The sequence below is a fragment of the Microcaecilia unicolor genome, chromosome 9 (genome assembly GCF_901765095.1).
Source record: "Microcaecilia unicolor chromosome 9, aMicUni1.1, whole genome shotgun sequence".
NCBI classification, from domain to species: domain Eukaryota; kingdom Metazoa; phylum Chordata; class Amphibia; order Gymnophiona; family Siphonopidae; genus Microcaecilia; species Microcaecilia unicolor.
The window spans coordinates 137,285,753-137,311,861 of NC_044039.1; the positions used below are offsets into that span (position 1 = coordinate 137,285,753).

Consider the following 26,109-nt stretch of genomic DNA (forward strand, 5'->3'; position numbering starts at 1 on the left):
GTCTAAACTCCGTCTCTCTGAGCAGACTTTGACTCCATCGGAAAGAGATTTTTCTTCAGGTTTTTGGGGAACCAGGGCGGTACAGATCGAGCCGGTGCCTTGCGCTAGGATTCTCCTGGAGTCTCTTCAGAGGTCGCAACTGCCCAGATGTTTATCTCAGAAGGTTTCCCTTCATCAGTATTTGCTTCTTTTGTTCCAGGTCAAGTCCAGTCTACATGGCTGACTTTGACGCTTTAGTTTGACCAGAGGTATGCATTTGGATCAGCTCTGTTAGTCGATGGTTGCGGCGGATGTCAGTCTCCTTGGCCGGGGAGCTCATTTTCAGAAGCAGTTTGTTCAGAGTCTCTGTCTCTTCAGAAGACATTCTTATCAATTAGACCAGTTGGGGACCAGAGCGCTTCATCTGGAGCTGCAGAGGGTTCTTATTATTCTGGCAGGCCGCGTAGTTCGGGTAATCTCGGGCTCTCTCAGCGGTCGTATATTTATCATCCCACAAAGCGCAATGACGACTATGCCGTTGCAGCGAAGGCCGTTGCTATTGTTTCAAGGGCTGCATGCTCATCTGGTAACTCAGCGGCTTATGTGGCAGGGGTCCTCAATGTTCAAGTACATTTTCTCTGTCATCTCAGGCTCGTTTTCAGATGGTGTTCGCCATCCTAAGTGGGCTTGCGGCTGTTTCTAGATTGTTGGGGCTCTCCCAAGTTGGATCGGTTTGCCTCTGTTAGCAATGCAATTTTCCTCTGTGTTTTCCGTCATTGTGAGGATTACATAGCGTAGGGCGTGGACATTCTTCCACTCTGCTAGTCAGCCGGTTTGAGGTATGCATGTCCTCCTTGTCTTCTGATATGGTGTCTTCTTTTAGAAGGACGTGGCGCACAGAGGACGTCTACTTTTGGGGTCACTGGTATGATCTCGAAGATCTTAGTATGCTGGTTTTCAACGTCTTCTGGGGGACCTTTCTTTCAGGCTTCTGGTCCAGCAGTGGTTTTTCCTCTCACAGGGTCCTGTCATTCATCCGAATCCGGATGTATACTGTATTGCGGCCTGGCTCTTGAATGGGCTAAGTTGTTTAAGAAAGGTCATTTTTTTTAGCTCATTGCTTCTTTGTTTGATGAATGCACTTCTTTGATTGATGAGCACACTTGGAGGATATTTGAGGGCAGGCTACGGTTCTTGCACCAACCTCCTTTTCGTGCTTCCATCACGTATTGTTCCAATTTTGTAGAGGGGCTTGATTTCAGGTCTTCTTTTGGCTTCTTTTAAGGTGCAGGTTGTGTTTTTTCTCGTCCTTTTGGGATGTTATTCAGCGGAGATCTTTAGCTAGTTTTCTAGCGGTGGTGCATTTTTTTGAGCGCATCTTAGCGTCTTCTTTTTCCTTAGCATTGTTCTTTCCCTTGTTGGGGTCTGAATTTGGGGCTTACAGTTTTTTTACTAAGCTTTTCTTCAAGCCTTTATCATCCTGTCCTCTGAAAGACTTGACTTAATATACAATATATTTCTGCTGGCCGTTGCTTTCACTAGGAAAAGTTTCGGAGTGGCAGGCATTGTCGTGTACATAGCTTTTCTTGGACTTCTGTTCTGATCGTGTAGTGATCCGACCAGTTCCTTTCTTTCTTCCCAGAGTGGTATATTCCCTTTATGCTTCTTGGTTGGTGGTATTGCCTGGCTTACGTTCTTTTTGTGGCTCAGAGGAACGGCGACATTTGAGATCTTTCTATGTCAAATGGGCGTTCCACCACTATTTTTTATTCTTCTGATTACATACGTCACTCTTATCGTTTGTTCTGTTTAATGATAGGCATACGGGGTTTCATGGCCTCTAACCCCTATTTTTCCTTGATGATTTTAACTACTGATTTCTGCAGTTACTCTTTTTTTCGAGGAAACCTGTTTTAGAGCATGTTGAAGTTCATTCTGCAACAGGTCAGGTTGTCTTGTGGACAGAGTGTAGTCTGGTGCCTCCACAAGACAGTGATACGGTAGCGATTTAGTCGTGTCTGCATTCTTTTTTCTAAGCTCTGTCGTTTCGAATGCCTCAGTCGTCGCCAGATACCTTTTGGAGCGCGCGCTTTTGTCGGTGGGGCTACTAGGGTCCCTCCCATATTTTCACTGCTTTGTTACTTCCCATCAGTCACATTCTGGGCCGGTCCGGAGGGATGCTAAGGAAGGGTAAATTAGACCTTACCTGCTAATTTTCTTTCCTTTAGTCCCTCCGGACCGGCCCAGATCCCTCCCTCTAGATATCTGTGTTTGTTTGGAACTGTGTTGTTAGTTGGTTGGTTTATGTAGGTTTAAAAAAAAAAAACACAGTAAAGATTTTGCTGAACTGTCTGGTTTACTGGACCATGATATCTTTAAAGGCACTCACCCGTTGTTGGCAAAGTGCTGGTGGCTGCTCAGGTTTTTGGATGCACAGGTCTGTTATGTCTTTTATGACTTTCCTTCTGCTTTGGTACTTTGTTACTGGATCTTTCTCTAGCTGGCAAGGGCTCTTATTGGCTGGCTACAGTCACAGTTTTTTTCTCAGTCTCCACCTGCTGGAAGGCGTACACAACCCATCAGTCACATTCTGGGCCGGTCCGGAGGGACTAAAGGAAAGAAAATTAGCAGGTAAGGTCTAATTTACCCATCTTCTGTCTGCTTCAAGGATTAAGTTTGCAGCAAGTGAGATTAGGTGGCTCAGAGGGAATGGACAAAAGATATTTTTCCTGAATCGAAGTAGAATTGGTGCTCATTTTAAACAGTGAACTGGGATCTTAAATTCTTGTAAAAGACTGTTATCTCCTGCTTACTCTAAAGTTCTTTACAAAAGATTGTTGGCGGGCAAACCAGCAATTTAGAATTGTTTGAAGTAGCCCTCAATTAGTGGCTTGCCCTGTGACAAGTCATAGAAGAGTTAATGAGTATGAGAAACTGCATCTTGCTGCAGACATTTTTGATAACTTGTTTAATTGTTTTAAGCATAATCTAATATTGAAAGGTCTGTCCCTTGCAAATTGCTACTGGGTAGTAAAGTGCTATACAGTAGTAGCCTATAATAGCACAAAATGATCATATTTTTTTAGGTAAGTAGCTTGCCAAAGCTATAAGTTCCTAATTGATTTGTGGCTACAACCTTTCAAGCTAATACATCAGGTGTTAATAATTTGTGGTATTTCCTTCATGGTGATATTGAGTAAACATAATAAATGATGGCAGATAAAGAATCTGTAGCCTATGAAATCTGCCCATCATACTAACTACTAACCTCTTGGATCTTTTCCTATCCCTTAGAGATCCTCTGTGCTTGTCCCATGCTTTCTTGAATTCAGCTACTGTCTTTAGTCTCCAACAACTTTGCTGGGATGATCCATGCACTCACCATCTTTTCTGTAAAGAAATACTCTTCCATTATGTAGCTTCCCACTAGTCCAGAACCTCTGGGATAGTTGTGTTAACCAACCAGCAGGTGGAGATAGAGAACTGAGCTGAGACATATCTCTCTTGGCATCCAGCCCAGCTGGAGGAAAAGTCCATAGTCTGTTATTGAGACAGACATGGGAAGCAACTGCTTGCCCTGGGATTTGTAGTATGGAATGTTGCCACGATTTGGGTTTCTGCTAGGTACTTATGACCTGACTTGGCCACTGTTTGGAAAACTGGATACTGGGCTAGATGGACCATTGGTCTGACCCAGTATAGCTGTTCTTATATCTAGCATGTGGATGGACACGCTTTTCAGCCTCTGGTTCTGAGTGATTTTCACGTGGTCCAGTTGCTCATCTGATCCCCAGTTGAGCTTTGCAGGTGGCTTGAGTCTGCAGAGTTATACCTGGAGGTCTTCAAACCCCTGTCTCTGGTGCTCTGCAAATTTACTTCTTCCTTCCCTTCACCTCTTCCATGTTTTCTATGGAGCTGTCCTTTTCCAGCACAACAACCTTAAAGGGAAAAAAAAGAAGTATGCTGGAGAGCATGGGACAGAGTATCAGTCCTGAGCCTTTCTCATCTGTGATAAGAGTTGTGGAGACTGAGAGCTTGTGAGGGGGGGGGAGTAGTTGGCATTGGTAAGTCTGGCTAAAATTTGACTCGGAACCGCTTGCAGTGCTGAACATTCTTGGTGCAGGGGAGAGATCCTGACTCTGCTTGGGACATGTGTTGCTTGTATGACAGTTGGTGTGAATGGCGACTCCTGCAAAGGCAGTTAAGCGGTATTCCCACTGTAGAACCCTCCTGCATCGATGCGTTGCAGTGTATGGAAGCTTGGAATCCCACAGGACAGGGAGGAAATGATAGGCAGCAGCATGTTTTCGGATTTGGTGCAGCATCTGAATATGCCAGGGACTCCTACTACTACTACTATTTAGCATTTCTATAGCGCTACAAGGCATACGCAGCGCTGCACAAACATAGAAGAAAGACAATCCCTGCTCAAAGAGCTTACAATCTAATAGACAAAAAATAAATAAAGTAAGCAAATCAAATCAATTAATGTGAACGGGAAGGAAGAGAGGAGGGTAGGTGGAGGCGAGTGGTTACAAGTGGTTACGAGTCAAAAGCAATGTTAAAGAGGTGGGCTTTCAGTCTAGATTTAAAGGTGGCCAAGGATGGGGCAAGACGTAGGGGCTCAGGAAGTTTATTCCAGGCGTAGGGTGCAGCGAGACAGAAGGCGCGAAGTCTGGAGTTGGCAGTAGTGGAGAAGGGAACAGATAAGAAGGATTTATCCATGGAGCGGAGTGCACGGGAAGGGGTGTAGGGAAGGACGAGTGTGGAGAGATACTGGGGAGCAGCAGAGTGAATACATTTATAGGTTAGTAGAAGAAGTTTGAACAGGATGCGAAAACGGATAGGGAGCCAGTGAAGGGTCTTGAGGAGAGGGGTAGTATGAGTAAAGCGACCCTGGCGGAAGATGAGACGGGCAGCAGAGTTTTGAACCGACTGGAGAGGGGAGAGGTGACTAAGTGGGAGGCCAGCAAGAAGCAGATTGCAGTAGTCTAAACGAGAGGTGACAAGGGTGTGGATGAGGGTTTTGGTAGAGTGCTCGGAAAGAAAGGGGCGGATTTTACGAATGTCGTAAAGAAAGAAACGACAGGTCTTGGCAATCTGCTGGATATGAGCAGAGAAGGAGAGAGAAGAGTCAAAGATGACCCCAAGGTTTCGAGCTGAGGAGACAGGGTCAGTGCACAGTTTGATGCAGGAGAGCGCTGGATCAGGTGCTATTTTACAGGACCGACTGGCAATGAGGAGCAGCCTCTGATCATGCGCAGAGCACAGTCGCCATTTTACAGCCTCAGAGCCTGACAGAGCATTCAGTTAGATTGGGATCTTTGTTTTCTCTGGAATTTATATTGCTCTTCCTTAGTCTTCGCAGCAGATTAATCCAGGAACTGGTAGGCTGTGTCCATATATCAGCAGATGGAGATAGAGATTACAAAGCTGAAGGCAGTGACATCAGATGGCCAGCTCCTCCTTCAGTCAGTATATCTATCTCCAGCAGGTAGTAGACCGTGTCTCAACAGCTCCTGGATTTGTCTCTTGGGTCTCCTCCTGGGTCTTTGTGGCCAGTTGAGCCTAGGGGGTGTTTGGTCTTGGAACCATCTTTAGGGGCGTACTTGGTAGCCTGGGTTCCTGCCTCAACCTGTGGACCCCGTCCTCCCGCTCTATAGGCTTTTCCTGTCCTCCTGCTCTATAGGCTTTTCCTGTGGCTGTAGCCTTCCTCAGCAAAAATTCAAAAGAATTAATGAATCAATTGAATAAATTAACTAAAAGAGGGGAGTCAGCACTGTTCAGGAGGCACACGCTGTGGCTATAGGCAGGACAGTGGGTGATTTCTTCAGACCCTACTGTTAGCTCTCGCAGAGGGTTGATTCATCGTCAGGTTTGACTGTCAGTTTCCACTGTGCTCGAGTCTTGTGCGGTGCTGTTTTTGGTGAGTATTCCTTTTTTGCTTTTTGTGGGACGCGAGTATGACTGAATCTGTCAAACGTTGTTTACGCTGTGGAGTGCGTCGGTCCACGGCGGGCAATTGCCTGACCTGGTGCGCAAAGGTTCTTTCTGGCTCCGGTGATGGTCTTTCCCTGGAGCGGTCGGATTCCCTTTCTGACGCCCGTGCCATTTTTTTTGGCGCCAGCCGACGCGGTTCCTGCTTCACAGCTGTTGGCTGCAGCAGAGGTTTCGCAGCCTGCTTCAGGTCCCCTTGTGGCACCTCCAGGGGTTTCTTTAGCTGTAGGCTCTGTTTCTGGCCTTGCTGCGGGTACTCCTGACTTGGGAGATTTTTTTTCTCGCCAGAATTTGGCCTCCTGCTTCATCAAGCATATCTGTTGAAGAGGACTTTGCTGGTCCTGCCATTGCCTGTGGTCCCGTCTTCGGGGATTCTCTCTTTGGATTCAAAGGTCACCTTACAGTCTTCTGCAGAGTCCTGGTCTTCAAGAGGCCTTGGCTTGGAGCTGCTTCGGATGTGAGGTCCGTTAGGCCCTTATCTGGCCCCCTTTCGGTTGCTACGAGCTCTGGGGGGGGTGGTGGTCTTTGCACTCTTCGAGGATGGATGAGTTGGAGGACGGTGATGTTCTTCAAGAAGAATCTGTCATGTTTTGCAGGCCTTGAACATTGTAGACCCTGAGGCGGCTAAGGTCAGTCCGAAGATGGCGAGCATGAGGAAACCATCTAAGACTTTTCAGGTACATGCTGCCATGCAGGAACTTATTTCGGCCCAGTGGTCTGAACCTGAAGAGGGTGTTTGAAGGTAGCCAAGGCTATGTCTCATCTGTATCTGGTTGCTGCAGATCATGCAAAGAAATTGGTTCTTGAGTGAATGCCTTGGTTATCGCGGTCACCAAGAAGACCAGTGTCTCGGTAGAGTGGCTTTGAAAGACATGCAGGACAGATACCTAGAGGCTTCTTAACCCATTAGTGCCCAATGTTCCCATATTTGTTCCCAATTACACACATGCACAAAAAAAAAAAAAAGAATGCAAAGCGTTTGCCCCCCCCCCCCCCCCCCCCACTGACTACCTTACAATCCCTTATGTTCTAGTGGTGTAGTTGTGGCATGAGTGATTCTCAGTCGCTCTTGCCCTTAACATTTTTGCTCTCAAAATGGCTGCTATGATCTCTTGCTGCAGTCTCGTGAGATTGCTACTAGAAGTCATGGCAACCATTTTGAGAGCAGCCCTGATTACACCCCTAATCTGTTAGGGATTGTAAGATAGGCGCTAACGGGTCAAGGGGGAAGGCAGCTCCTGCTTGAAGGGGAAGAGAAGGGAGGGAGACAAACAGGACAAAGCATTTTTGGCTTCCACTGAAAACACATGGTCAGTTTTGACCGAGACCATGGTGGTAGCCTTGTGTCTAAAACCGAAACTGGACAGAAAAAAGATTTTTGGCCAGTTTCGGCATTAAAACAGAAATTCTAACCTAATTCATGACTTATTGACCGCATGATCTCAGCAGGAGGTTCTAGGCGGTTTACAATATGAGCCCTCATAAAGGTGAGGAATAACTATAAAAACATACATTTAATATAGGAAAAGAATTTTTAAAAATCAGGAATGGAAAACCATGTAAACTAGGACTGCAGGTCGATTAAGAATTTTAATCTTGATTAATCACACAATTAAAGTTGGGCCATGTCAAGCTGTTCATCGGCGGGCACAGGGATGGCCAGGGGCACATTCCCTCCCCGCTCCCCACGGGAAAATTAGGTTCTTACCTTGGTAATTTTCTTTCCTTTAGTCATAGCAGATGAATCCATTACGAATGGGTTGTGTCCACCTACCAGCAGGGGGAGATAGAGAGCACTGAAAAGCCATAGTGCCTTATGGCCAGCTAGCTCCATCTGCCTCTTCAGTATTTGAAGCTTCCAAAGCACTGTTACACCGCAAAGTAGCATAACATGAACTTTCCTCACAGCAGATGAATGCCCCATAACAGAAGCAATAACTCCAAGGAGGGACGAACTCAACCTCCTATAACAGAACAGAAATCCTGAAGACTGTTTTCCAACTTCTCCCAATGAGGGAACAAATCTAAAGGAAAAAACTGAACACAAAACAGCATCGAACAAACAATGAGGGAGGGCTCATGGATTCATCTGCCATGACTAAAGGAAAAAGAATTACCAAGGTAAGAACCTAATTTTTCCTTCCTTGTCATCAAGCAGATGGATCCATTACGAGTGGGATGTATCAGAGCAATCCCTAGATAAGGTGGGAACAAGCCACACCACGTGCCAGCACTAGTGCTCCAAAGTGCGCGTCTCTCCTGGCTGCCACATCCAGCCTGTAATGTCAGGCAAATGAAAGCTTAGAAGCCCATGTTGCTGCACTGCAAATCTCCTGAAGAGAGAGAGTTCCAGTTTCAGCCAAAGAGGAAGAAATCGCTCTTGTGGAATGCGCCTTAAAGGCGACAGGCGGAGGCCGGCCCGATAACAGGTATGCAGAAAATATAGCTTCCTTGAGCCAACGGGCTATAGTGGCTTTAGATGCTGGAGACCCTCTGCAAGGACCTGATAACAAAACAAAAAGGTGATCAGAGGTCCTGAAAGCATTTGACATGCGCAGATGCTGCAACAGAGCCCTTCATACATCTAGGAGATGCAATTACCCAAAGGCTTCCGGAAATTCCTCTCTTGAAAAGGAGGGCAGGAAAATAGGCTGGTTTAGGTGAAACGCTGAAACCACCTTAGGCAAAAAGGAAGGCACCGTACGTACCATAACTCCGGACTCTGAGAATTGCAGAAATAGGTCTCTACAGGACAGCACCTGGAGCTCAGACACCCGTCTCGCCAATGGAATGGCCGCCAAAAAGACAGTCTTTAAGGTCACATCCTTCTCCGCAGCTCGCCTTAGTGGCTCGAAGGTTGAACACTGAAGAGCCTTTAAAACTAGCCCCAGGTTCCAGGCCGGACACAGAGCCCGCATGGGAGGACGGAGCCGAAGCACCCCTCTAAGAAACCATGCCACATGCGGATAAGCAGCCAGAGAGAGGCCAGCGACCTTCCCTCGAAAACATGCTAAGGCTGCCACTTGAACACATAGGGAATTGTAGGCCAAGCCTTTTTGTAAACTATCCTGCAAAAAGTGAAGTATCTGTGAGACAGAAGCCCGCATGGGTGTAATTGCTTTGACAGCACACCAAGCCTGAAACTGGCGCCAAACCCTGGCATAAGCCACGGAAGTGGAACGCTTGCAGGCCTGCGGGAGAGTGGAAATGACTTTGTTGGAATAACCCTTGTCTCTCAATTGCGCCCTCTCAATAGCCAATGCCGTAAGACCAAAGCGGCAGGCGTCCTCCATGGTCACCGGCCCCTGAGACAACAGGTTCTGTACCAGAGGCAACGGAAGGGGAGCCTCCACCAGCATCCGCCGGAAGTCCGCATACCACGGCCTGGGCCAATCCGGGACAATGAGAACCACCTCTCCTTGATGTAGCCGAATCCGCAGGAGCACTCGCCCTATCAAGGGCCGTGGAGGGAACCTATACAGGAGGCCCTGAGGCCAGGGTTTAGCCAAGGCATCCAACCCCACCGAGCGAGGATCTCTCCGTCTGCTGTAAAAGCACAGGACTTTGGCATTTACGCTTGAGGCCATAAGATCTGCTATGGGCGTCCCCCATTTGGCACAGATCTGAAGGAGCACCTCGTCTGCCAGTTCCCACTCCGCTGGGTCGATTTGATGCCTGCTTAGATAATCGGCTTGTACGTTGCTCTGACCTGCAATGTGAGCTGCTGACAGAAATTGCAGATCAAGCTTGGCCCAGTGGCAAATCTGCTCGGCCTGCGTGGCCAGTGCTCTGCATTGAGTGCCGCCTTGTAGGCCACTGCTGTCGTGTTGTCCGACAGAACTCTGACAGCCAGTCCTTCCAGGGTCGATTGAAAGGCTAGAAGCGCCTGGAAAATCGCTTTCAACTCCAAGCGGTTGATGGACCACTCCGACTCTTCGGGTGTCCAGAGACCCTGGGCATGCTTTCCCCGGCAATGTGCGCCCCAGCCCTTCAGGCTGGCATCTGTTACCACCAGGCACCAATCGGGGAGCGCCAGCGGCATTCCTCACCGCAGCATGCTGTCTGAGAGCCACCACTCCATACTGAGTCGGGCCGCTGGGAGCCACGTGAGTCTGCATTGATAATCCTGAGAAATTGGAGACTATCGTTGAAGCAAGGAGCACTGCAGAGGCCTCAGGTGCGCTGTCGCCCAGGGCACCACTTCCAAGGTGGCAGTCATCGACCCCAACAGCTGGACAATGTCCCAAGCTCGCGGGCAAGGCATCCTCAGGAGCAGACGGACCTGATTCTGAAGCTTGCACTGCCTTTGCTCGGGTAGAAATACATATTCCAAGGCTGTGTCGAACCGGGCCCCCAAATATTCTAGAGATTTAGAGGGGGTCAGGTGACTTTTGGCTATATTGACGACCCAACCCAGAGATTGAAGTACTGAGACCACTCTGGCTGTTACTTGATGACTCTCTACTGCAGAGTCTGCTCTGATGAGCCAGTCGTCTAAATACGGGTGAACCCGGATACCCTCTCGCCTGAGGAAGGCAGCTACTACCATTACCTTGGAAAAGGTTCAGGGAGCTGTGGCGAGGCCAAAAGGCAATGTCCGAAACTGGAAATGTTTTCCCATCACCGCAAAACGCAGAAACCTCTGGTGCGGGAGCCAAAAAGGAATGTGCAAGTAAGCTTCTTTCAGGTCCAGAGACATGAGAAACTCTCCTGGCTGTACCGCCGCAATGACAGCGCAGGGTTTCCATGTGAAAATGCCGCACTCTTAAAGACTTGTTGACTTCCTTTGTCTAGAATGGGCCAAAAAGACCCACCTTTTCGCGGCACCACAAAGTAAATGGAGTAACGGCCAGAGCCGAGCTCGGTGGGAGGCACAGGGGACACCGCCCCTAGGTGAATCAAGCCTTGCAAGGTCTCCTCTACCGCCACCCGTTTGACGGCAGAGCCACATCGGGACTTCACAAACACGTCTCTCACCGGGGCATTGAATTCTATTCGATAGCCATCTCTGATCAGGTCCAGAACCCACTGATCTGAGGAAATCTTGACCCACTCCTCGAGAGAGAGGAAAAGTCGTCCTATTGCAGGAATCGAGGAGAGGGCCGGCGCACCATCATTGAGAGGGTCGCCCTTGAACTCCAGGCCTTTAGCCGGTCGCTGCGGAGCGCTTGTCCGAGTGAAAGGAGTTCCTCTGCTGAAATGAGGCACGAGAAGTGAATCCAGCAGAACGCCCCGGGCGGTACCTTCTAGCTTCACGGAAGCGAGGTCTGTAAGAGGAGGGAACCGCTTGACCCTTGGAGGGAGGCCGCGGCCTATCCTCGGGTAAGCGCTGGGGTTTAGCATCCCCCAGGCCCTTGACAATTTTTTCCAACTCCTCACCAAATAGGAGAAGGCCTTGAAAGGGTAACTTCACCAACCTTTGCTTAGAGGCCATGTCAGCCTCCCAATGCCGTAGCCATAGAAGGCAGCGAGCGGCCACCGCCACAGCCATCTGTTTAGCCGAGGCTCTGACCAGATCATAAAGGGCGTCAGCCAAAAAAGACAAGGCCGACTGCATCCGCGGTGCCACCTCCGTAAGGGACTCCGCTCCATCCCCGGGCTGTTCCACAGCCTGTTGCAACCAAGCGAGGCAGGCTCTAGCAGCATAGCAGCTGCATGCAGACGCCCGTAAGGTAAGGCCTGAAATTTCAAAGGACCGTTTCAGAGCTGATTCCAGACTTCGGTCCTGCATGTCCTTCAGGGCGACTCCTCCCTCAACTGGGAGGGTAGTCCTCTTTGTCACAGCTGTGACTAGGGCATCCACTTTAGGCACTGCTAGGTGCACCAAATGCTCCTCACTTAGAGGGTATAATTGCCCCATAGCCCTAGCGACTTTCAAAGGCCCCTCGGGGTCAGCCCATTGAGCCGAAATAAGCTCTTGGATGGAGTCATGCAAATGAAAGGCTTGAGCATGCTTCTTGGTACTTGCAATCCTCGGAATTCCAGAGGAGGCTTCGCCACTCCCAGGATCTTCAATAGAGAGGACCTGAAAGGCATCAGAAATAAGCGCTGGCAGCTCTTCGCGGTGGAAATTCCTCACCGCGGAAGGATCATCTGGATCCGGTGGCAATCCTGCACCTTCTTCTGGCTCCTCAGACCACGAGGGCCTGCCAGACCCCTCAGAATCCCCACAGCCTGACCACGGGGGGGGAGGGGGGGGATGCGCCACTCTTTTGAAGGGGAATTAACCCTTCTGCGCTTGTCCTGCGGCCATCTGTCAGGGGAAAAAGCACCTGACGGCAATCCCAGGCCGGGTTCCACTGTAGGGGGATCAGTTAGCAGGGCAGAATGAGACCCCTGTGAGAGAGCTCTTTTTAACATGAATGCTTTATGTAGCAACAAAACAAACTCAGGGGAGAAGGGCTAACCCTGGCCTCCCGGTTCCAGTCCGGGGATAGGAGCTCCTCTGCTAGCTTCCATCCGAGGCCCCCATCCGGATTCAAACCCCTCCACTTCTGCGGGGGTCGCGCCATGAGGCGCATCCAAAATGGCGCTTGCTGCCAGCTCCACAGAGCGGGAAGAAACATTGCTCGCTGTGCTCGGGCCGGCCCGGAAGTCTAAGGAGCACGATTTACAGAGCCCCGCTGTGGATCTGCGCTTGCCACAACGGGAACAGCGCTTAACAACTTCCGCAGCCATCGCTGAAAACGGCGGGAATTCAAAATGGCGGATTCGCGCCAAAAACGTCCCGTTTGTGGGCCCTCCCCGGAGGAGCTACAAAACACTCTTACCTCACCAGACCGAGTCCCAGAGCTCCGGTCACGCTGCACAATTAGAAGAAAGCCTTTTTTCTGGAATCGTAGCGCCAAAGCGCGTCGTGATTTTTTTTTTTTTTTTTTTAACGCTGTGAGGAAAGTAGAGGCAACAGCAATAGAGGCAATTTCTCCAACTCCAGAGGTTCAGTAGTATGGGAAAGGCAGGGAAAGGACGAACCAATGTGCTTGCATCCACCAAGGAGAGTATGGGAAAAGACAGGGACAGGGCAAGCCTATGTGTCTACATCCACATCGGGGGCCGGGTAAGGCAGGGAAAGGGCTAACCTATGTGCCTTTAAAGTGAAGCTGCAATAGCCACAACACCCCTGCTACAACTGGCAAAAGCACAGGAGCCACCCCAGGCAGATTTTTTGAAGGAGCTGAATAAGCTGCAACCACCCTGCTGGGAGATAGAGAATACTGAAGAGGCAGATGAAGCTAGCTGGCCATGAGGCACTATGGTTTTTCAGTGCTCTCCTATCTCCCCTTGCTGGTAGGTGGGACACAACCCAGTCGTAATGGATTCATCTGCTTGATGACAAGGAATAGATATTTTACCTTTGCTGGTGTGGATGCTGATGCCAATCGAAGAAATCCACTGCCAAAGTGTCCCTCTTCCTCCTTGTGCTGCCTCAGCAGCATGGAAGTCCAGCGGGATGCCTCCAGCCGCTAATACCGGCACTCCCCGAGCATGCTCAGTTGACGCACACACTGAGCATACTTGGGGAGTGCAAGCGTTGGTGGCTGGAGGCACCATGCTGACTTCCTTGCTCCTTGAGGCAGTACGAGGAGGAAGGGGGTGACTCAGCAAGTGGATTTTGCCAGCTGGCGGGGCTTTAGTTACCCCACTAGCGATTGAACAGGTACTGTAGCTTTGAAGGGAGCCTTAACCCATTCTCTCTCTCGTGTGCCTCCCTGTGCCTTTACCTGCGTTCTCTCTCTCCCCCTGTGCCTTCACCCATTCTCTCTCTCCGTGTGCCCCCCCCCCCATTCTCTCTCTCTCTAACTCTCTCTCTCTCACTCATATGCCTTTCCTCCCTCGCTCTCCCAGATTGCGGCAGTGGTGGCTCTCCCGTCCCGGTTTACCTCATCAGTTGTGTTGAAGTAAATCTTCACCCTGCAGCCGGAAGTACTATGTGCCCATACTTTTTTTTTTTTTTTTTTTTTTTTTGGGGGGGGGGGGGGGGGGGCTGTGAGATTTGCTCAGTATTCAGGAGGTTAGGATTGCCAATTACCTGGTTTATTCATTAGAATTTTACATTAATCCTAGAAGATAGAAGTATGGGTAATATGTCAGGTTTTAAATTTAGAACGCTGCAAATTGTACTCTTCTTTTTCCCCTGCCTCATGGGGTGAGTGAGTGTAACTAGCAGCAGAAACTGTAGGTAGGATCCAGCCAGTGTGAAGGGAGTGGGGGTTGTGCATTTGAAGACAGCTCTAGTAACAGGAAGGAAGGAAAGAGGTGATCTGAAGGAAGTTTCTGTGCTGCAGAATTGAGTGGAGGAGTGGCCTAATGGTTAGGGTGGAACTGAGTTTGATTACCACTTCAGGGACAGGCAGCTCCTTGTGACTCTGGGCAAGTCACTTAACCCTCCATTGCCCCAGGTACAAATAAGTACCTGTATACAATATGTAAGCCGCATTGAGCCTGCCTGAGTGGGAAAGCGCAGGGTACAAATGTAACAAAAAAAGTTTCTTTCTGCATGTGGTGGGGAGTGGAAGAGAAATGAACACCCTCCAAAAATGCCCCAGTACATATATATATAAATAAATGTACTGGGGCATTTTTGGAGGGTGTTCATTTCTCTTCCACTCCCCACCACATGCAGAAAGAAACTTTTTTTGTTACATTTGTATATATATATACACACACACACTATGTATCCATTTATCACTGGTAATTATATCCAAACTGACTCTCATCAAAACCAGGAAAATATCCACCTTCAAATGTTAATATTCTTCATAGATTTCTTTGTTAAAGAGCACCCTCAGATAATCCCACTGTAAATTAACTCACAGTATATCTCTCTGGCTCAGTGGTGTAGCACCTCATTCATCGGGCTGCTCTGTTTTTTATTTTATAAATACCAAAAAGTGCTATCAGACTGGTGCAATTGTTTATGTATATATATATATATATCTATGTGATTTTTCCTATACCCAACCAGTCCTAAAATCTTAATCTCTGCCTCACCATTGTCTCATTGTACATAATAACGAAAGGCAGCAATTATTTAAACATAAACTATCACTTATCTGAGATGTGCATCTGTAGTCATGACTGCATTATTAGTTGCAATATATTCGCATTCCTTCATGTAACTGGGAATCACATTAAATCCTTCGCCATCCCCTGAACGTGCCCGACGCCGCAGGTTTCACTCTGCTTTCTTCAGGGACTAGGGTTAAGGCGGCCTCCTGCTCCTCATTGTAGCAAGGCACCAACTGCAGTCCTTTTAAAATTCCACTTCCAAGGCTTTTAAAGGCGCCTGATCTCTGGCTACAAGCTGGAACCTCCCATTGTGACATCACTGGTAATCCTGTACTCTCTCCTTCTCCTTCCTCCCATTTATATGGCAGAAGCAGTTCCATCAACTGCAGTATGCATATACTGATTCATTGTAACATCTCATGTCCTCTCTGATCAGAAACACAGAAAATTGGTGCGCACACACACACACCGACTCACAGTGCACATGGACCCCCCATACATATGCATTTACTGTACATGCAGAGGGGTTGGAAAGAATTTCATGCTTCACCACTTGTTTCTAAATATTTTTCCACACAATGGTGGGATACTTGATATAACTAACTTATTTTTTTTCTTCCTAGGAACACCAATGATTCCTGTACCTATGAGCATTATGGCACCTGGCTCAGCAGTAAGTTTCTAGTTCTTTTAGTAATGTTCATTAAAGCTCAAAAGCGTAGGAGCCAGTGTCTAAGACCTTTCTTACTTCTCCTTTCCCACTCTTCCAATATTGTCCCCAGTGAAGTTTTTTTTTTTTGAGGGGGGGGGGGAGTTTGGAATCCTCTCTCAAATTAGCAGTAGCTCTTTTGGAAATTGACTTACTAAGATTTTTTTTCCTATTATGTGCCTTTAATAAATCAGTTCCTTAAGGTATCTCTGCTAATCAGTTGCAGAAGTCAATAGTCCCCCTTCCCAAAGCATGCTGTCAGCTGTGTGACAGCACCCTCTAAATAGGTGAAGGAAAGAGGCAATTGCCTTTTTCACCTGTCATCATAACTTGGGTGCTCATCAGTTTCTCTCTCATCCCCCAGCCTTCACACAGTCTCCCTTTTGCCCCTCTCCAGCCTTCACTTGTCACTCACATCATTGCTTGAAACGGGTTCTCTTCGCCCTGCATGGCAGTCAGGCTCTGCATATACATGAGCTGCATGGTGCAGGAAGTTGGGAAAGCTTCGCGGTTTCAAGTCCCGTGAGACTTCACAAACCCCTTACATCGCGCGGCTCACGTATATGCAGAGCCTGATCGCCATGCAGGATGTAGAGAAGTAGTTACAGGCAGCACTGTGGTAGGAAAAAAAATGATCGGGTATGAAATTTCTATGCGCCATGGCGACCTGGCGCCTGGGATTTGTCAAGCCTTTGTCTGTATGCCACATTTACCTGTGTGAACCAAAACGTTCACATAGCTGTTTTTGACTACCATTTATTTATCTTCAAGTATTTTGTTTATATATGTACAGAACTATAATTTTTGTATGTGTGGAAAGAGTTTAGTCCCATATATGCAATATGATTCATCTTACTTTTGTCTCATTTCTTAGCTCTTTACTCCTTTTTGCTAATAATGCTAACTAATCCTACATGATCAAACTGCCTGTATCGGGAGGCAAATCTGCCCAGTGCATTGCATTGAACTTTAAAGATATAGTACTGACAAGAATTCTTTTAAAGCCCTGATCTTTAATGTGTCACACAGGTAAGCCAGAGTCTCCAGGCTCAAGCCATTACAATATCAGCTAGAAACTGGAGCATGTTTTAAAGATTTGAAAGGAGTGGAACATTCCTTGTCTAGGTTCACTTGCTTATTATTCAGATAGTCTTAACAGAGTGGTCCAAAATGAACTTAGTGTATTAAGTTTATTAATTATGTTCTAATAATTGTAAATATTTTATCTTTAAATCTTTTTTTTATTGGGTAAATCATTTACAAACTTGAACATCAACCAAAGAACATATCATGACAAATCCATCAAAAGATTACATTCAGGTAAATAATCTTCCCAGCTTTATATATGTTCCTCCTCCCCCCCCCCCCCCCCAACTTCGTCCTTCCCTAAATGATAACCCCTCAAATAATACCAGTCAAAAAGGTGATGAGAACATCTCTTAATACAAAATATCTCCAAGATATCCTATCTAATACATCCTGTCACCCCCAATTTCCTCTAACTCGTTCCATCCTTCTGATGCAAGTCACGTGTATGTCTGAATAATCCCGAAACTAAAAAAAAAATTGCTTGGTCCTTCCAGCATCCTTACATCGTTCGGGATGTTATAGAGCTATAATCTTTTAAGAAATATCTATTGTTCCTATCAACCTAGAAATGTCCAACCCTACCCATCCCCGACTCTGCATCCCCAACAGGCCAAAATCCATCCTCCTTTCCTGATTGAGTACGGTCCAGGACCCCCCGACCCCCCCCCCCCCCCACCAACAATTCCCTCCATATTCCACCCTCCATATGTAGCTCAAGTAAAAGAATTTAATACAAGGCTGCGAGCTCTATGCGATATGGGTTGGAGATATTTATCCCAAATAGCCAAGAACCTTTTGTTTCTTCTTATATGAAGAACGTGCATATTGGAGTTCCATAATTGTAAAAATTCTAAATTAGTTGATTGCACTTCCTGTAAATTTCTACAAAAAAGAAATAGAATGTTGGAAGACATTTCTACAAAGTAAAATAGAATGTTGGAAGACAGACATGGTATTACAAGACAAGTGAAGTGTGTGAAACTTATTAACTGAGAATAAAAGATTTCTTTTTCACCGTCCTTAACAAATTTGGATTATTTTTCTTTTAGTTAAGTGACTCAAGATGGAATTAATTTCCACTTTTAGAAGGTAGAAATTTGTTGTGAACTGTTTTGAGGGCATATACTGTAGACACACAATATTTTCTTTTCCTTATACTTAAACATAGTTTTCTACTTAGCCATGGTTCTGAGACTGCAAGATTTGTCCCTGTAGAATTGTGGAAAAGCACCTTCTTTACTTCTGTTCTAGACTGCCATAATCAGCTTTTCCCAAGCATCTACAGGAGAAAAGTGAGAGAGTTGAAGGAAGAGATAAACTGAAGGAGGATTCAGGAATCAATAAATGAGAGAATGGGAGAAGAGGACATGAAACTAAAAAGAGAGGCATGAGTAAAGAGAATAGACAGATTGCACCCAGAGAATTACGCTCCAAAATTTTCAAAATTAAGCTTCCTTATCCTGCTAAACCAGTCCAGCGAAGGGGCTGTGTCTGTCTACCAGCAGATGGAAGTCGAGAACTAAAATCATCACCAGTATAAAGACTGGTGAAATCTGAAACTGTCCAGCATTTCTCTCCTTCCAGCAGATGTTGTAGGTGGGATTGGTACAGAGGTTTAGTATTGGGTCTGACTTCCCAAGCCTCAGTTTGTGAGGTTGAGTCCTTTTACAGGCTTCTCCTAGGGTTCAGAACATAGTACTTACTCACAACTGAACCAGGAAGAGTGCCTACCTCTAGACCACCAAGCCTGACCCATGGGCTGATGCTTGATGAAGCTGTTTCCCCACCCTTCCCTGGTGCTTTTGTACATCCCTAAAGAGAATTTTTAGCAAGTTGTGCCTTTGGTTCTATTTTTCTAGAAATTTCTGGGAAATAATGCAGTCTTCAAAAAAAATGCAAAACACTGAAAAAAAACAACAACCCACAGAGAGAGTGAAAGTACAAGGAGTTTGGCTGCATGGTTCAGGCTGGCAGCAGAAAGCTGTTCAGAAAGGTAGTGGCAGGAGAGAGGAGAGCTCTCCAGTCCCCAAACTCTAGTGAGTGCAGGGTCAGTCTGGAGGAAATTAAGCGATTTTTGTTTTCAGCTATTACAATGTTGGCGATGGTGTGAGACACTGGCAGAGTAGCTCTGCGGGTTCCCTTTGCCCTTTGGCGATAAGACTGTGTTGGGGAACAGAAGCTGGAGTTTTACATGGATTCCACCATTCCCTGTGATCCCCTGTTAAGGGATGCAGCTGTCCTGCTTTGGGCAAGAACCAACATTTTGTTCTTGGCTCACCAAACTGTGGTCCAGAAAGAGAAACGCTGCTGTCACATGATCAAGCTCTCAGCCAGGTCACACTTCCCTGTAGAAATGTTTTGAGATTCGAATGAGTTTCAGAAGGGTCCCTTGGGGGATTTTGGGGGCCCCAGGTACTGAAAACATTCTTGGGCCCTAGCAGGGATCCATCTCCCTGGATGAGGAAGGGGTCCTTTACAGCTGCAGCCATTCCAGAAGCCTCTGGACCCTTGGGCCCCTCTGACTTGTTAGCGTGCCATTCAGCAACCAAGAATGCTGCTTGATCCCTGGAGGAAAATTGGCCTCGTACTCTCCCTCTTCTCCCTGGATGACGATAGTTCCAAAATCTCGTGGTGGGTGGGGGGGGGGGGGGGGGGGGGCATGTTCCTCAGGCGAGGAAGACTTCTAGTGGGGGATGTATGTCCCAGAGGCCTGAATATTTTGGCCTCGGCAGTGCCCCAGTCAGAGACAGTGGATAGAGACTCCATTCTTTAGGGCAGAGATTTTCAACCATGTCTTCAGGGCACACCCAGCCAGTCGGAGCTTTCAGGATATCCCCATTGAATTCAGTGGGTGTGTCCTGAGAACTGGGTTGAAAACCCCTGCTTTAGGGGCTTTGGTAACATTCCAAGGCATTCCAGATGCTTGGTTGGCTTGGGAGAACCAAGAGGATTCCGAGGGGGACCAATTTGTTGGGTGTGCTTTAACCATTACCACCTAGGGAAGCCTTGAACAAGCTTTTCTGGCTTCCAAAGTGGATGCCGCCATCATGGCTGTGGGTCTATATTCCCAGTATAGGGAGGTTTGGCCCTCTAGAATGCTCACTATCCTGGCATCTCAAGCAGACCTCTACTGTTCCCTTGAAGAGGCAGAGTTGCTGCTCCAGAAAGGTAGCTGGCTTTCCACCTGTGGATCACAGGTTCAAGGCTGCCTTTTGTAAGATTATTGATTAACAAGAAAGAGGTCAGGGTTGAGGATGATTCCTCAGGCGGATGATCTGTGATGTGGTTTTTATTTTTCTTCCAGGCAGTGTGGCATCAGATACAGTCTTGTCTACACTGCCTTCACCAAGTGGCTGTGGCACAACTTCACTTTTTTCGTTACAGGTAATTTCCAAGTTTGTCCTTTGGAGTGAAGGCGCATAGAATGAAAATGAGTGTTCTTTCAATTGGAAGGGGATTCACTCACTTCCTGTGTATTTATGCCATAGGTACATAAGTATGGTTATGCTGGGTAAGGCCTAAAGTCCATCAAGTCCAGCATTCATATCTAATGGGCATAGGTACATAAGTTTTGCCATTCTGGGGAAGCTCAAATGTCCACCTTTCTACAGCCAGAACAGCATTAGAGAAAAAAAAAAACCAAAAAAAAAAACCTCTCACGAGAGTATCGAACAGAAATCTCTGCTCCAAAAGCAAAGCTTTGCAGTAATTCTGCAAACTAACGCATACAATATTTGCCATGGCTGTTCACCACTAGGAACACCGGGGACCCTGGGCCTAGGTTCGGTGTTTTAACCTGAAACAAGCTCAACATTCATATCTATTGGGTGTGAGTCTGGTACTACTACTACTACTTAACATTTCTAGAGCGCTACTAGGGTTACGCAGCGCTGTACAAATTAACAAAGAAGGACGTTCTCTGCTCAAAGGAGCTTACAATCTACATCTCAGTGAGGGAGGACGCATGACCGTGGTACGTGGATTACTGGTATGTGGATTAAGAAATTACGTTCATACTGGGACAATTCTTTTCTGTCCGGAGCGTACTACCATAGCATCTATATTCAGAACTTACCCAACTATGGAACGCCATAGAGATAGGGTTGGAGTTTGTAGCCCTATTTAACTGGTGTCCTTGGTCACCCTTCCTCTTCTCCTCAGGATCCAGAGAATGGCTAGTTTTTTGCTTATGCATTAACCGGTCATTTTCAGCAGTACTCTCTCTTCCGTTCTTTTATAGATCTAAGAGGATGTTCATTGCGCTCTTAGGGTCATTTTATTCTTACCTAGACGACTACCTAATTGGAGAAAGTCTTATCAGCAGAGTTCTCAGGTCACGCACCGGGTGTTGCATTTCTTACAGTCTCTAGGTTGGGTGGTGATTGTAGCCAGGCCTCTCATTTGATCTCTCATCAGATATCTCTGATTTTCTCTTTGTTTAGTCAGGTTGGCGCACAGTCTTTTGTCTCCTCTGCAAACATCTCAGTTTATATTTTTCTTGGTGACCTTGGGCCTTCGGCCATTTCCTCGCTCTATTCTGCAGAATGCAATTTTACTTTCTAATGCCCAAGAAGGAATTTTCCTTCATCCTATTGCGAATCTCAGGGTCATCAATCACGCTATTTAAGTGTCATCTAGTTATCTCAAGAACCTTAGTTCTGGCATTGGGATGCTTCGTGCAGTACACTTTTTGGCAGAAGCTTGTTTGTATATATTTTTTTTTTCTGGGGGACCTCAGCAATTCGTTTTACCTTCGGGTGAATTTTGTTTTCCCTACTGACAAACAAGGCGGAGAGAGCTATGTTGGTCCTTGCCATGGCAATGGGTTAGGTCATCCGCCAAGGAGGAGTTAAGAGTATACTCTTGAGTTTGTACTCATTTTTTCTTAGTTGTGTCACCCTGCATTTAGGTGAATGGACTCTCATTTTTTCAGCCTTACTTCCTCACTGCAACACTTCAGGGCTATCTTTTTTTGCCTTCAGGCTCACGAACATTTCTTGCTTCTTCCGTTCAGCAACAGTCTTGACGGAGACAGGGACAGATGCCAACGTCCAGCAGGGGTTTTTCAACCTTCTTTATGCGTTTCTTCCGTCATCTTACTAGGTGTTTACGCAGAACCAAGGCACCCTTCTATATCCGGACCCCCAGTCACTCAAACTTATGGCGTGGTTACTGGGTCCGCAACATCTTTGATATTTTCGCAGGAAGTACTTCAAGTTTTAATTGCTTCCAGACAGAAATCTACATTAAAGTCCTATGAATCAAAGTGGCGACGGTTCACTCTGTGGTGCTCCTCTCGCCACTTCATTCCACAAACAGTATCCATTTTGCATGTTTTGGAATATCTTCTGCATCTTGCGAAATCTTGTCTGTCTTACTCATCCATTAGAGTTCATTTGGCAGCTCTATCAGTGATGCATGATACTGTTGACAACCGCACGCTTATGCAGCATCCACTGTCAAAGCGGTTTCTTAAAGGAGTCCTGCACCTGTACCCCCCGCTTCGTCCATCAGCTAGGTGAACTAGGTGAACAGACTCTTAAAGTTCTGTTTTCTAGTAGCCATAACGTTTTCTATAAAGTTTTCCTCTTCAAGCAGTGTTTCCTAGTAGCCATTGCAGCAAGTAGATCTATGTGTGGAATACTTCTACGGTTGGTAACTTCTTTTCGGTCTGCTGTAGTTTAAAGTTTTCACCTTTCCCAATCGGTTTTTTCTTATTGGTTTGTCCTTCTAGCCAGTAGGCGTAAAAGTTTTTCATTGTTTCTAACCCGCTATATCGCGAAGGATCAAGGAAATGAGAATGTCTATTTCTCTTCTGGCTGAGAGGGCAGTTCCACAGCGTATTACAACATATTCCACAACTTCAGAAGCGGGCTCTATTCTTACTACGGCGATTTTTGGTGCTCTCGGTGCACATTGGTAAGTTGGCAAATTAGTCCTAGTTTCATTTTATTTTGCTCATTGGGACACACTACATGTTAGTTGTCGCCAGGTGGACTATGCAGCATGAACATTTCTCTGCAGTTTTCATAGGGTCCCTCCCTTCAGATTACTGCTTTGGTACTTCCCATCAGTCCAATCCTGGTCCGGTCCGGAGGGATGCTAAGGAAGGAGAAATTAGATCTTACCTGCTAATTTGCTTTCCTTTAGTCCCTCCGGGACCGGACCAGGCCCCTCCCATGTCTCTCTACTCTTTAGCTTCTTTATTAAGTAGGAAGTGTATTCAGTAGGAAGTGTATTCATTCCTTTACGATTCGTGGAACAATACTATATATATACAGAACTTTACGTGGTCTATACCACTTCTCTGGTGGTTGCTGGTGAGCTCAATTGTTGGAATCTATCTATAAAACCTTAAATACGCCATACCACTTCTCTGGTGAGAGTTGTGGCTGAGCTCAGTTGCTGGAATATCTATAAAACCTTAAATATGATTTACCACTTTTCTGGTGAGAGTTGCTGGTAAGCTCAGTTGATGGAATATATATAAAATCTTAAGTGGGCCATACCACTTCTCTGGTGAGAGTTGCTGGTGAGCTATAAGACAAATGAGCCATACCACTTCTCTAGTGAGAGTTGCGGGTGAGCTATATTATACGTGAGCCATACCACTTCTCTGGGGAGAGTAGCTGGTGAGCTATATTACATGTGAGCCATATCGCTTCTCTGGTGAGAGTTGCTGGTGAGCTATAGTACAAGTGAGCCATACCACTTCCCTGGTGAGAGTTGCTGGTGAGCTGTAATACATATCGGGCATACCACTTCTCTGGTGAGAGTTGCTGGTGAGCTCTGATACTTGGCATTGCCGAGTGCTTTGTGGCTGCTAGGATTCCATACGGCACAGAAGTCTTTCTTCTTTCCTGCTTTGTTATTCAAATACTGAGGCTAAGGTCACATGGCCAGGGCTCCTATTGGCTCTCTAGAGTCAGAGTTTTTTCTCAGTCTCCACCTGCTGGTAGGCGAGCACAACCCATCAGTCCAATCCTGGTCCGGTCCGGAGGGACTAAAGGAAAGCAAATTAGCAGGTAAGATCTAATTTCTCCATGCTTGTGGCTGTTCTTGGGGCAGTGCACCCCAGCCTCTAGGAGGCCACCTGAGCAAGCCTTCCTTTCAGATTGCTTATTTTTTCAGAGAAGATTTAGAGAAGGGGGAGGCCAGACCTTTGCTGATCCTTGATAGCTGCTTGATGCTCTAGTGAAATAGAGGGTGCCCCAGGGACTTGGGGGTACTACCGAGGTAGCAGGTGCCCCAGGTGTTTCCCGAGGCCACAAAATTGTGGACCTTTTGTGATACAAGGGAGACTAGAGATTTGGGACATCAACCTCTTAAGAAGTCAAGGTTCCACCCCCTCCCCCCATTGTGGCTCAGCTAGCTCTCTCAGAGGTGCAGCTAGACAGCAGGCTTTTCTGCATATCCTCCCATACCTGGTGGGGAAGACTTTGTTGAAACTCAAGCAAGACTGCGGGACCATGATTCTGATAGCTCCTTTTTGGCCTCGTCGGATCTGGTTCCCTCTTCTTCTGGAGTTATCCTCCGAAGAACCGTGGAGATTGAAGTGTTTTCCGACCCTCATTACTCAGAACGAGGAGGCGCTTCTGCATCCCAACCTCCAGTCTCTGGCTCTCACGGCCTGGATGTTGAGAGCGTAGACTTTGCCTCCTTGGGTCTTTCAGAGGGTGTCTCCCGAGTCTTGCTTGCTTGCTTCCAGGAAAGATTCCACTAAAAAGAGTTACTCTTTCAAATGGAGGAGATTTGCTGTCTGGTGTGACAGCAAGGCCCTGGATCGTCACTCTTGTCCTACACAGACCCTGCTTGAATACCTTCTACACTTATCAGAGTCTGGTCTCAAGACCAGCTCCGTAAGGGTTCACCTTAGTGCAATTAGTGCTTTTCATCATCGTGTACAGGGTAAGCCTATCTCTGGACAGCCTTTAGTTGTTCGCTTCATGAGAGGTTTGCTTTTGTCAAAGCCCCCTGTCAAACCTCCACCAGTGTCATGGGATCTCAACGTCGTTCTCACCCAGCTGATGAAGCCTCCTTTTGAGCCACTGAATTCCTGCCATCTGAAGTATTTGACCTGGAAGGTCATTTTCTTGGTGGCTGTTACTTCAGCTCGTAGAGTCAGTGAGCTTCAAGCCCATGCTCCCTATACTAAATTTCATCATAACAGAGTAGTCCTTTCTACGCACCCTAAGTTCTTGCAGAAGGTGGTGTCAGAGTTCCATCTGAACCAGTCAATTGTCTTGCCAACATTCTTTCCCCGTCCTCATACCTGCCCTGCTGAACGTCAGTTGCATACATTGGACTGCAAGAGAGCATTGGCCTTCTATGTGGAGCCCCTTCAGACAGTCCGCCCAAATATTTGTTTCTTTCAACCCCAACAGAAGGGGAGTTGCTGTCAGGAAATGCACCATTTCAAATTGGCTAGCGGATTGCATTTCCTTCACTTACGCCCAAGCTGGGCTGACTCTTGAGGGTCGTGTCATGGCTCATAGTGTTCAAGCCATGGCAGCGTCAGTGGCCCATTTGAAGTCAGCCACTATAGAAGAGATTTGCAAGGCTGCAACGTCTTCAGTCCACACATTCACATCTCACTACTGCCTTCGGCAGGATACCCGACGCGACAGTCGGGTTGGGCAGTCGGTGCTGCAGAATCTGTTCGTGGTTTAGAATCCAACTCCACCCCCTTTGGTCCATTTTTGTTCTGTTCCAGGCTGCACTCTCAGATGTTTTCTTCATAGTTCAATCCTTGTTATGTCCTTGCCGTTGCGAGGCCCAATTGACCTTTCTTTGTTGTTTTGAGTGAGCCTGGGGGCTAGGGATATCCCATTCGTGAGAACAAGCAGCCTGCTTGTCCTCTGAGAAAATGAAGATACATACCTGTAGCAGGTATGCGCCGAGGACAGCAAGGCTGATTGTTCTCACATATCCGCCCGCCTCCCCTTTGGAGTTGTCTTTCCTTCATTGCTTTGTTATCAAACTGATGGGACTCTCGCGTGACGGGCGGGAAGCTGATGGCCGCGATCGAAGGCTCTAGCAATCTTTTGTTGCTAGGAAGATTTCCGATCTCGGGGGGCCGCCGTGGACGTCACCCATTCGTGAGAACAATCAGCCTGCTGTCCTCGGAGAATACCTGCTACAGGTATGTATCTTCATTTAATGGGAACAGTTTTAAAAACGTCTGCAGGCGATACAGAACACCGCAGCTCGTATTATTTGCAGAGCCACAAGATATGACAGGATCACACCTCTTTTGTATCATCTTCTCTGGTTTCCAGTTGAAGCCAGAATAAGATTTAAAATTCTTACTTTGACTTTTAAAGCTT

General features: G+C 47.0%; 1 protein-coding gene across 1 annotated transcript in view; it reads left to right on the top strand.

Moving 5' to 3' along the window:
* RBM25 (RNA binding motif protein 25) overlaps positions 1–26,109 on the top strand; it is a 350,786-nt gene that overhangs the window by 43,566 nt on the left and 281,111 nt on the right. Inside the window, exon 3 of the mRNA XM_030214739.1 lies at positions 15,609–15,658. Coding sequence (XP_030070599.1) covers positions 15,609–15,658 — 50 coding nt within the window. The remainder of the gene's footprint in view (positions 1–15,608; positions 15,659–26,109) is intronic.